This window comes from Arachis ipaensis, chromosome B3, assembly GCF_059453495.1.
Source record: "Arachis ipaensis isolate K30076 ecotype BB chromosome B3, ASM5945349v1, whole genome shotgun sequence".
Lineage (NCBI taxonomy): Eukaryota > Viridiplantae > Streptophyta > Magnoliopsida > Fabales > Fabaceae > Arachis > Arachis ipaensis.
The window spans coordinates 27,148,682-27,162,265 of NC_142438.1; the positions used below are offsets into that span (position 1 = coordinate 27,148,682).

The window sequence follows — 13,584 nt, forward strand, 5'->3', positions numbered from 1 at the left end:
ATTTGAAACACTTTTAATGTAACTAGGAAAGATAATGAAATGAATTTAGTTTCCTTCTTCCCTTTTGCTTAGTAGCGTGTGTCATTAATGAGAGCAATCAAATCAATTGCTATTTCTCTCTCATGTTTTCAATGTCTGCATTAACTCCACTTAACAAAAATTTGAATTCCATCAAATGAAGGATGTAGTATCCATGGAAGCATGCAAAGTTCTCTCTTTCTCAATTTTTCAATTCGGACGAAGCCCTTTGGTCTTGCATCAAAATGTCATTTTGGGCTTGTTTGTATTTATTCTGGCCCAATTAACATAACCATAATTCAGCCACTTAATATAACAATTAATGCACAAGGCTGAATATATTTTCTTAGCACAATTGGGTTTTGATTTGCTTTTATGCCCAATATCCATAATCTGTATAATAACAAAATTATTAATCAATACATATGAATTAAATCAAATTAATAACTTTGCAATTAGTTACATTAATAATGTTTGATCATCACTAATTTAATTTGGAGTTTTCTAAACTCATCATTTTTTAATAAAAATAAGCTTTTAAAAATATTTTTGTGTTTTGCAGATATATCCGATATCCGATCCGATCTGATCCGCAAATGTGCGGATCAGATTGGATCAGATCCAACCTTAAAAATTGCAAATATTGGATCCGATCTGATAATTTTAGTGTGGATCAAATCGAAATTTTAGTCATATCCGATCCAATCCGATCCGCGTTCACCCTTACTAGTAATTCTTCAAAAAGAAAAATGGCAATAACAAGATAAAACTAGTGAAAGAATGAAAAAAAAGAAGAGAGATGAGGCATGAATATAGACACATGCATACAAATGTCTTAAAATGGTAGAAAATGACCATAAAATATACGAACATAAAATTTCAAATAACTACAAGAGGATCGAGAAGAGTATATAAGAGACTTCAAATTCTAATTATAATTACATAATACATGTAATATATAATAGGATTATTATCTTTTTAAATTATATTATTAATTTATTAATTGTATTCTAATTTTCATTTGTATTCTTTGTTTTTAGTTGCATATTTTTTATTTATATATTTAAAAAGCATTCTAACAACTATTTATTTATTTTCATAATAAGTGATATTTTTAAATTTAAATAATTATTAATTAATTTATATTTATTATATTATCATTCAAATATTTATTCAAAAAATAATATTAATATAATGAATATCATAATAATAAAAAATAAAAAGTCATTTAAAAAAAAATATTATATGAAATTTTTTTTTATAATAAATAGATTCTTGATCAATTTAACATCAAAATGACATTATTTGTTTAAGTAAACAAAAATAAATAGATTTTTGATCAATTTGACCGTAACAACATATACTAAATAGATAAAATTTGTTACGAGTTAACCATAGAAATAATAAGAAAATCGTCCTGTTTAATAAAAAATATAGTCAGTGATTGAAGTGAATCTTTATTTTTTGTAAGAGATCCGTTATTTTTCGTAAAATACACAAAAAAACATATTAATATTTTAGTGACTAATAATATATATTAGAGACTGTCTTTCATTTGTTTATTAGATGTGAGCTCTTTTGGCAGGTATTGGGTGCTTGACTGTTTGCGCTTGGGAGGAGTTGGACGATGCTAGGCTCACTAAAGCAACACTTTAAAAATTGGACATCTGCTTTAGAGAGAAAGGCTGAGAAAAACGGTGGTTCATTGAATTCTTTGCTGTTCTTTAGACTATTTGGCAGGAAAGAAATGACAGAATTTTCACAAATAACGTCTCAAGTATGATGGACATTATAAAGAGGTCCTTTAGTTTTTTCGATGACTGGTATGGAGGTGAACTCCTTAATTATTGATAGCAATACTGAAAGTGACTAGAAGTTGTTAGGTACTTTGAGATGTAAGCTAATATTGTGTTGGTTTTCATGTTTTTTTACTCCACCTTATTGTGTTGAGATTTTTTTAATTATATATATATATATATATATATATATATATATTGTTTCTTAAAAGCTTGATAAGCTTTCTTAGTTATTTGAGATTACACAACAAGTTTTTAAATTAAACACATTCAACTTATCCTCTCTCTGTTTCTTGTACATTATTGTTAACAATTAGAGATAGCACCTTCTTATTTTTTTATATTTTTTGCACATACTCACTTCTGAATGTGAGTATGTGTCTTTCTGACTTTGGGGCTTTTTTTTGCTTTAGAACGAAAAATTTCTTAACAATAAAAAAAAACCTTGATAAATTTAGCCAAAAAATTCATGAAAAATTGCGAAACATAAAAACATGAATATAAATTTTAAATTCTAATCCATACGCCGCTTATTACATAAAACTTAACATAAGAAGGTTTATAGTTATATGTAAAATGTATGATAAAATATTTATACTATGGTAGCTATAATATTTTAAAAAATATTATTAAAATTAAAGTAATATTTTTTTATTATTTAATAATATTTTTTAATTTAAAAAATAAAAGAAAATTATTACTAAAATGTAAAAAAAAAAATAACACTTTAATTTTAACCACACTTATATAATTAATATAGCTACCAAAACATTTTGAAGCTACCATTTGCGATATTAAAGAAGGGCTGCGAAACTGTCCAAAGAATCATATTCCAAGTTGCCACATCCGACCTCCCAATAATATTCTGAAGCATATTCTGAATTATATTGATATTCTGGTTTTCGCTCCTTAACAAGGAAAAGAGATGCTTCTTTTTTGCAGTGCTTGCCTTTCAAATGCGTTTGAAAAGACCATATCTGCTGATTGATCCCTTCTATTTTCTTCTCATCATTTTTAATTTTGGTTTCTAGTGCCCATATTTTCTTGTTCAACTCCATAAGCTCATTAAGTATAAACTATTTGAACCAAATTCAACAAGACATATGTGAGAGTGTAAGCCATAAATAATTTTGGAGCTAAATTAAAGAAACAAGGAAAAACAACAAAAACTAACTATTTAGTTTAATGATTCTTTTGAAAAATTTAAAACTAATAAACAAAGACTACCTAGGGTTTAGTTAATATATATTAAAATGATTATTAGTAGAAGTTTTAAAATTTTGTTTTTAACATGTGCATATATATATATATATATATGAAAAATTCAATAATTTTAAAGGCATCAAAATGAAAGGAGAAATAGAATAAGATAAAACTAGGAAATAGCGTATGTGAAATTCTAACCTTGACTTCGTTTTTCAAACATTCTCTCAAGTCATCACATGTGGTCTCCTTTTTCACTTTTTTCAATTCTTGAAGAATTCTGTCATAGTTATGCCTGTAAGGATTCTTAATAATGTCGTAGTTCCTCCATCCTGCCTGACGTAACTTTTGAAAGGTTCCATAGAAACCATATAAGTGTTACATTATTATTAACCTTAAAAAAGTGTAGCTAACTAAAATTAATGTGAAACTATTTTAATAATTTGACAACACTTGTTAATTTTATCATAATTTTATATTTTGCTTTTAGATATTCTTTTAAGTATTGACGAAGTTTCAGTTAATACAATCATTATAATCATAACCACCGTTAAATGTACTCTTTCTCTCTTTCTGTATATATATTAGATGGAAAAGTATAGGGTACCAACATATTATCTGCCAATTTATTGTCAATAATAATTAATTATTATATTTTAAACACATATATAAAAAGACACATCCAGAAAATATATCTATAAAGACACTTCTATTAAACACAGCTATAAAAAAGACATTTTTATTAGACACATCCACAAAGACACTTCTATTAAACACAGTTATAAATAAGAGTTGGCAGAAATTGGCAGAAAGGTAGCGGGATTGATATTAGATAAAGGAATATAAATATTTTAATTTTAGATAAATTAAACTAACGTACTTAATTACGTGCAATTGTTGCATTGTTTGTTTGTTCACTTTACAACGCAAGGGCAAAAGAAGGAAAGGAAAATAACAATTATACTTTGAGATATTAGATTACAAAAATATTAGATGAATCCTGTAAATCAATTACTTTATATTTATATATATTTATACCTGTTATTTATGTACATTTTTTAAAAAAAATATCAACGACTAAAATAATCATACTTTTTATGAATATCCAAAATTAAGCATAACTTTACTTTTATACTTTTGATCCTATTTTTGCTAAATTTAATATGATTATTTTATTTATGACTATGAATAAAGTTTGGTTATATTAATTATAAAATTCAAATACAACGATTAATATATGTGAAATTGGTTTTTTATGAGTTAATATTCAAAACCCGTTCATGAAAGATTAATTATATTTGGGTGTTTGAAGAATTAGAAAAGAATAGAAGTTTCAAAGTCCTTCCTTCCCTTCACTATCCCTCATTGATGAAGTTAAAATTACTATCTTCATAAATTCAACATCTCATATTCTCATTCCACCTCGAACTCTCCTCTTGTTAGACACACATACACACTAATTTTTTGGTGGTTATAATATTTTGGCAGTATTTAAAAAATTATAATTAAAATTATTAAAGGTTACATCTTTAGTATTATTTGTCAATACTTTTTAATTAAAAAAAATAAGAAATAAAATGTTTGGTCATATAAAAAAATATTTTTAAATAATAAAAAGTATTACCCTAATTTATTTTAACTATACTTTTCAAGTATTGTCAAAATTTCATAACCATCATGAAATTTCATAACCATTATATATTTATATTCATTGTCTTAACTACTCTTAATTAGGGGTGAAAAAAGGTTAGACAGTCTGTTAGGAATTTGTAGTTTGGCCTGTATTTGGCCCGACCTGCCTGACTTGTTATAAAATAAGTATATGTTCAAATTTTTATAAAAGCCTTGTTATATTAATAGTCCAGGTCCAAGTTCACTAATTAGTCTTATAGGCCTGTCAGGCTTGTTTGGGCCTGTTAATACATAATTACATATATAAATAATTTTTTATTATTAAAAAAATATGAGATATTTTAAATTTATTATATTTAATTATAAATAGTTTTGTATATTTTAAATACTTTAAAATTTAAATTTTTTATAAATATTAAATATCACATATTACATATAAATATGTTTATTAAAAAATAAAATTTTTAAATAATATTTTTATTTTTATAAAAAAAATTATCAGGTCTTTTAACAGGTTTCAGGTCAAGCCAAGCTAAATAACAGGTCAGGCTTAATACTTTAAAAAAAAGCCTATAGCAAGCAGGCCAGACTCAGGACAATTGACTACATTAGAGACCAAACCTATTAAGAACAAAATCTGACCTAGTCTAGTCTGTTTCCACCCCTACTCCTAATGCAAACAAAGTCTTGTTAATTTTTTTTCTTATATTTATTTTACTTTTCGTTTGTTCACCGTTTACCAATTAATATGGTTATCAACTTATCATTATCAATAAAAAGTTAATTAATGTTGTTTGAATTTTATAAATAAATTAAATATTTACTTGGGCTTAAATAAAATTTAAAAATAGCCATTTATTTAAAATCCAAGGGATTGATGACGCCAATATTACTTCATCTAAAATAAAACAAAATCTATAAGAAGAGTTCTGAACTTACAAATATTCTAATAAGTTCTTCAGTCAAATCTAAAATTGAAGTAGTATCGTCTGATTCTCTCAGCTGCTGCTGGCTCACATTTATCTTCCTTAAGACTGATTTTTCTTGAGTCAAAATTTTGCTTTTGTGTAACATCTTCTTCAATGTCAACTGAAGTCACACATTGGCCGAAAAGAGTAAAAAGTTAAATAAAATTTGAAAGATTATATTTTTTCGGGTATATATATATATATATATATATATATATATATATATATATATATATATATATTATATATATATAAAAGTAGTATTTTTCTTTCTTTCTTTTTTTTATGAATAGTAATTTGTGATGTACAATATAAACAATTTCTTATGTGCTCATTAAAGTTTATTATGTTATTATTATCATAAAATAGAATATAACTGATACTTTAATATATATATATATATATATGTTAGAGAATTTATTTTTTTCGACTAACATCAATAATTAACATTTTTAAAAATTAATTTATTTATCTTAAATTTTAAATTTTAAATCACAAACACTTAAATTTATATTCTAATAAATTATAAACCTTAAAAAAAGTTAGCTAATTTTAGTTAACTAAAAATTAATTTCCTATAGTAACTATTATATTATCTTAAAAAGTATTGCTAAAATTAAAATAATATTTTTTTATTATTTTAAATACTTTTTTAATTTAAAAATAAAAATTAATATTACCAAAATATTAAAAATATATGACTTTAATTTTAATAATATTTATGTAACTAGGATAGTCATCAAAATATTTTCACAGAAAGATGATGATAAAATTTAAATAGGTGTAAAAAATACGGCACACAAATATAATTTAATTTGTTAGTGATATATTAGATGATTATAAGATTCTTTTAATTAGGAAGACGTACAAGGGCTAATTTTTTTGGTAATGGATTGGAGAGGTGTGTTATACATAGTTATGGAGAATTGGTGTATTTTTTATGGATATGGAGATAATTATTTTTTTTTAAATTAGAAACTACAAATCGAAGACTCAGATTTGGATAGGAGTAGAAAACTGAGGGTCAAATTTTGGGTAGAGTAAAAAATTGAACCTCAGTTTTTGGTAGAGATAGAAAATAAGTTTTGAGTAAAAAAACAAAAAAAAAATAAAAATTTCTCAAATTGGAGGATTTGATTTACATGTTTCAAAAATTTTTTAACATTAAAGTACAAATATGAAGGTCAGATTTCTGATCATCCATATAAAAAAAAAGTTAAAAACACACCAACTCTCCACATTATTTAAAAATACCACCACAATCTCAATAATAAAAATAAAAAGTGCACGTACAAGTTCTTCCCCTCTGAATTTTATTTCAGATGACAGCAGATCATCAAGTGTTTCATATAGCACTCTCAAGATCCACACTTTCTCTTCAATACTTCTATTAATATATTCAATTGAGTCCTTTGAATCGTTTATCCTTTGAAACAACTTTTCTCGACCCAACTGCAAGAAGAAATTCTTAACAAGTTAAGGTTGTATCATACCATATTATTATTGTCTCTGATATCATAAACATTTGTTTCTCAACAACTAAATTGACAAAATAAATAAATAAATAAATCCAGTACAATAATTTTGGCTACGAACAATAATATTACCCAATATATCTTAGATAACACTTTTTTATATATCTAATTATAATTTTAAGCAGCATATTCTTTATAGTAAAATTGCCTAATGGAAGCAGATATAAGCATAACTTTTTGTGCATAAAAATACTGTTCCTTAAAGACAAATGCATTTCATTCATAACTACAACTTATAACACCAATCAATCTTTGGAATTCTTCCTATTTAATTGATATATGAAGATCAAAATTAAAACAGAGTAAAGGCACAAACCATATCAATAATTTCACATACCACTTTGTTTCTGATCTTTTCAGATATCTGAAAACTTTGTTCATCATCCTTTTCCAGAAACAAACTTAATACTTCCTTACAATTGTTCATTCTAAATGAATCTTTTGGAAAAATTTTGACAATACAAAATGGCAACGCTTGCTTGTATGCATGTTTCTGGTCAAACTCATTCTCTTCTTTTCGATCCATTTTTTTGATATCACTGCCTCTAGCCTAATAAACAATTTTCATATGAATGAGCATATATATAGTAAAAGGAAGAAATCAAATAAATTTAATATAATAATGTATGCACTTTCAAAAGATTGAAGGGATGAAGCAGCAGATAATTAGATATGAGTTTAGTAGTTACTCTATATATGAATGAAAGGACATGATTAATTTTTTTTTATATAAGATTCTATCCTTTCATCTTATTGAAGTTGCTAACTTGCTATGTATGGTCAATTACTCATACTCTTGCACCCTACGGCAAGAAAATCAACGGTCTTTTAGTTCCTGTTTGGTTCTGAGAATTTAAAATTAGATAAAATACTGAAATAAAATAAAATACAAAGCATTCAGATACAAAAATAAGTATTCTTGATTTTCTGTATTTTATTTGATGATAAATTAAATATAAAAAATAAATTATAAAAATTTGATTTATTTTATTTTTCATATAAAAATAAAAAAAATAACAAAAAAATAAAATATATTTTTTATTACTATTTTTATTTCTTTTTTGTTAAAAAATATAAAATATATTAATTTAATTTTTTAAAATACAATATTTATATCTATATTTCATCTGTTAAATATAATTTTATGTCTCTCTATTTTTATTTCAATCTTTCATATTCGTAAACAAAAGTAGTCTAATATACCTAATAGATGTTATTTCAACAACCTCATATAACCATTCTATTTAACAACTATGTACAAAAATATTAGTATAACTTTTTAAAAACCAACTATTGAAGTAAAAATTTATATGTTATAGATCATGTCTAGAAAACTTCATGTTAATTCAAAATTATGTGATATACCTTATGTGAAAATCAACATTTGTTCAAAATATAGATAAACAAAGGGTTATTCAATTACATGTTTATTAATGTTTGATTTGGACAAATTTGGTATAAACAATTTTTTATATGCGATTGTGATTCACTTGCTAAATTAATAAAATATATATCCCGGGGAGAAGAAGAAGAAGAGTCGACAGTGGGTTGACAATGACGGAGAGAGAGATATGATGGTGGTGGTATCGGCATGACAGATGTTGGTAATGGGGAGAGTGGAAGAAGAGAGAGAGAGAGTGAAATTCGAATGAGGGAAAGAGGGTTTGTGTTTTTAATTTACGTCTCAATTATCGTCGGAAAAATCAGACGATAAAATTATTGCGGGTCACCAAAACGCATCGTTTCACTAAGTTGGTTTACCGTTGGATTTTTTGACATTTCACTAAGTTGGTTTACCCTCGGAAAATCCGACGATAAAAGACGCACCAGTATATTTTTGTTTCCTTCCAAATATTACCGGCAAAGTTACGTCAGAAACTTAAATCCGCTGGTAATTATATAACCGTACGAATTCAATGCCGTTACCGATGGTAAATTCGACGGTAAATGCGCCCCTATTCTGTGATGCTAAATCTGACGGTATTCAACGTTTTCTTGTAGTGATCTGGTGTGTGTTACTGGCAGAGTTTTTCCGATAGTAACTTTGGCGCCAAATTATTTTGTTCCCACATCATTACCATCGAATTTTTTCTTCGAAAAATCTGACGGTAAGTTGAATTTTTTGTTTTAGATTTTTTTATAAAATTAGTGGTCAAATTCTAAATTTTTATTTAAATTTATTTTTTGCACAATTAGTAGTCAAATTTTATATCATAGAAGTCAACTATGTTAAATTATCAAGTATACAAATAAAATGAAAAGTCAAATAATAGAGGATATGATACAATTAAATAGTGTATAAAAAAATCATAGTCACTGAAATTCATCGTCATCGTTATTGTCATCGACCCGCTAGTCCTGCTGCTGAGGCGGTGGCCTTGGCGGTGATGTCTATGCCCTTCCATCGGCGATGATGCCACCAACGCGCATTTGATCTTCGTACGGCGCCATGTGTCATTCCATCCGCTGAAACTGCTCTAACTCCCGCCTCCACTCCAGCCTGAGGTCATCTGTGTCTGTCATGCATGAGAGGATCGCCAGATACCTCTCTTCAGACTTCCGCAGCTGCTAAGCCTGTTGATGAAGGCTCCCGGTGAGGAGCAACACCTGCTCCCTTAAATCTATGCCATCCTCGGGATCGACGGGCCGACTAGTGGAAGATACGGAAGAATGTTTCAATGTGGACATGCAGAAGTTGTCGGCGAAGAATGATCTCAGCCCGTATACGCGATTTTTGTATGGCTCAGATGCAGCCTCGTGCCAAACCTGATCAGGATCGACAACTGATGTAGCGGATGTGTTGTTGTCGTCTCCAATACTCTAAGATTATTGGGTTGTGGTCTCTAATCTCTACGTGTAGGACTTCTAGATAAGACATTTTATGATTAGGGTTGCAGTTAATTTAAAAATTGTATATCACATGATGTTTACTCACGTAATGATCCGCAGCCCACTAATCGGAAAATCTCTTATTCTTCATCAACGTATAAGTATAGTTGATGGTCTCTGCCCTCGTCGCTTCAAGACCCAACGACTTAGACTACACATTTTGAAATCACATATTAATTAAAGTAATAATGACATTATATTAAGACTAAACGAACTTAATAACAAAATGAAACAAGTTACTTACCAGCCTGACCTTAGTCTTCATGATGAAAGTCGGTGACCCACCAGTATACTTCGACGACCTGGCCAATGTCTTGTTAGCTCTATTGGTGAGGCGATGACGTTTGAACCCCTCATCAATCTCCCAATGGACGTACAATGCCTTGTTAATATCCGGGCGCAGCCAAATGATGAGGTGGTTGCAGTGCTCACGTACATCCTTCAACATATGTCGAAGATCTTCCTGATCATGAGATCGTGCATCTTATCCCATATAAATTTCTCCTACAGAAAGAACATTTAACACGAGCTAATTGAAATTAAATACATAATTAAACAAAATAGAAGATATAAAGTAACACTAATGTTTGAATATGTTGAGTTCTTACTGTGCATTTCTAAAACCATCGCTCTCTGGTCTTAGCTGAGATCTTCTTATAACTCAGCCATGGGTGGTCGTACATCAGCTTGATGACAATAGTAAACTCTTGTATACATGCATTGTTATTTGGTGCAAGCCTATCAATGAAAAATTTAAGATTAGTAGTTTACTAAAAATTTATTCAAAGTAATCTATAAATTTCAATTATATTTAGTTTTTTTTTTTTAATTTTGACAGAGTTTTATCTATAACTAGAATGCACAAAAAATTACATCCATCAACAATTCACTTAAATAGCAAAATCTATCAATAATCAACAAACAAGAATAAAGAATCAAGCAGTAACTTAAGCAGTACAATCAAGAATGATCAAACAATTAAGATAAGTAGTTTCATCTATATGGCATTATATGACTTAAGCAGCAACATCTCTCAACAATCAAGGATTACCAAACATACTAAGTAGTTCAAACCTACTAAACTAAATCGATCCTATCTTAACTACCTAAATCAACTAAAACTAGAAAATTGAGTATAACTAAATTAAACTGACTAACTAAAATGGTTTACATATAAAAGACTTAAAATAATACTCACGCCGAAGTTTCATCAGGCCAAATCGTCATCCGTACGATGGAAGATGGGGGAGGGGAATCTGACTGAGATCCGTGAGAGGATTCCAATATTGCAGTGTCTATCGCTGGAGGTGGTGTTGTTGAGAATTGAGATAGTGCGCTGCTAAGCGGATGGAGGTGGTGGAGGAGTCCACTCTAATGAAGCAGGTAGACGACTTCCTGGTTATGGGGGTGGCGCAGCAGTAGGAGCCACGTAGTTGTGGTTATGGACCATGATGAGCGGATAGTTCTGTGTATCCATCTCCTGTGATGTCACAGGAGTAGTCGGAGTAAAAGGGGATGACTGAGAAGTTCTAGAGGTTCCAGTAGAACCCCTTCCTCTACCACGACCACATGGTCTATCCGTGACACCACTACCTCTCGTCATGTCTGCAAAGAGAATATCAATATACACTAGTCACAAAAATAACGTAATAGCAAAGATAAAATTCATAGACACTTTAAATCATATAAATTAGCAAATACAACATGAATCTTTTGTATATTTATATTAAGAATTTAATTTTGATGCACTGTCAGTGCAATGTAGTTTTACACATACATCTAATTACGTAACACCACATCAGTAAAAATAATTACCTACCATATTGACCGCATGAATGGTCATACAAAAGAATGGATGTAATTGCACGACTGTGAAAAATACTTTACAAATGTCAATGTATCAAAATTAAAATTTACAAACAGTCACAATATATCCAAAATAATTTAATCAGTTAACTAATTAGTTGAGTTCCTAACTACTTAGGTGTCAAATTAATTCATAATCAAATCGATAACTAGATCAACAACACCTCAAAACATGTTTTAATTAGAATCAGAACAAATCAGAATCAAATAACGAACACAAAATTATAATAACAAATCAGAACCAAAATTATAATAATAAATTAGAATAAATCAAAACCAAAACAACAAACACAAAATTATAATAACAAATCAGAACCAAAATAACTAACATAAAATTATAATAACAAATCAGAACAAAATTATAATAACAAATCAGAACGAAAATAATAAACACAAAATTATAATAGCAAATCAGAACCAAAATTATAATAACAAATCAGAATCAAAATAACAAACACAAAATCCAACCAATAACAAATTATAATCAAAATTATAATAACAAATCAGACCTTATTCCTATTTTAGAAAAAGGGAAGTTCAGATGCATTACTTGAAAAAGAGCACTAGTGCTGAGAAGAAGAGGGCGGCAGAAGCGACAGTAGAATCCGGCAGCAGCAACAGTGACGGTGAAAATGACAAACAGTGCCGAAGAAGGAGGGGACTACCGGCGTCGGAGGGGCTGTCGGAAATATGAGAGGGGCTAGAGAGAGAGAGAGTTGGGGGCGAGATGGTTAGAGAGAGAGAAATTTAAATGAGGAAGAAGAGAGTTTACGGTTTGAATTTAGGGTCCAATTACCATCAAATTTATCGGTGGATAAATCCGACAGTAACATATTACGATTTACCAAAATGTAGCGTTCCACTAAGTACGCTTACCATAAGATTTTTCCTCTAGTAAACCCAACCCTAAATGTTGGACCTTTTTTTTCCGTTTTCCTTCTAATTATTACTGGTAAATTTATCGTCGAAAATGAGAATCCGCCGGTAATATTTTCACTCTACGAATTCGACATCTAAACCACTAGTAAATCTACCAGTAAAGATGCCACTACTCTGCAATGCTGTAGTATACTAAAAATTAAAGTATGAGATAAAGGTTTAGTCAAAGAGTCTACAATTTGATCATGAGAGGGCATATGCACAATGTGACTCATTTTTTTATATATGAAAAATATATTGATATTACACAATGAAATGAATGTTTATAGAGTATTTATACTACTATGATGTTAGTACAAATTGTAAGTTACGTTTTACATTTTTATCTTTTTTTTTTTGTTTTTGAATAACATAAAATACAGGTTACGTTTTATTTTTAAATTTTTTTTTGAAATAAAACCTGCAAAAACGTAGGTTATGTTTTGCATTTTACTATTTTTTAATAATAATTAAAGCGCAGATTACGTCCTAGTAGTAATAATAACAATAACAGAAGTGCTAATACTAATAATCTAATAATAATATAATAATATTAATAGTACTATTATTCCTAATATTAACTAACAGTAACAATAATATAACTAAAACGGTGAATAACCATAACAATAATAGATATACAGTTCGTGTAATAATAATAATAATAATAATAATAATATATAATAACAATAGTAGTATTTAATAATAGTTGATGAGTTTGGAAAACTCCTATTTAATTGTGATGATGAACAAATATTATTA

At 28.1% G+C, this 13,584-nt stretch overlaps 1 protein-coding gene across 1 annotated transcript; it reads right to left on the bottom strand.

The window, feature by feature from the left end:
* Nucleotides 1-2,562: 2,562 nt before the first annotated feature.
* LOC107634337 (uncharacterized) lies at nt 2,563-7,786 on the bottom strand. The gene is made up of 5 exons (XM_016337866.3): nt 7,490-7,786; nt 6,911-7,069; nt 5,589-5,738; nt 3,219-3,362; nt 2,563-2,890 (listed from the first exon to the last, which is right to left on the bottom strand). Exons 1-5 carry the CDS (start codon nt 7,676-7,678, stop codon nt 2,609-2,611), a joined length of 924 nt encoding a protein of 307 aa, XP_016193352.2. The 5' UTR covers nt 7,679-7,786; the 3' UTR covers nt 2,563-2,608.
* Between the last annotated feature and the right edge of the window lie 5,798 nt (nt 7,787-13,584).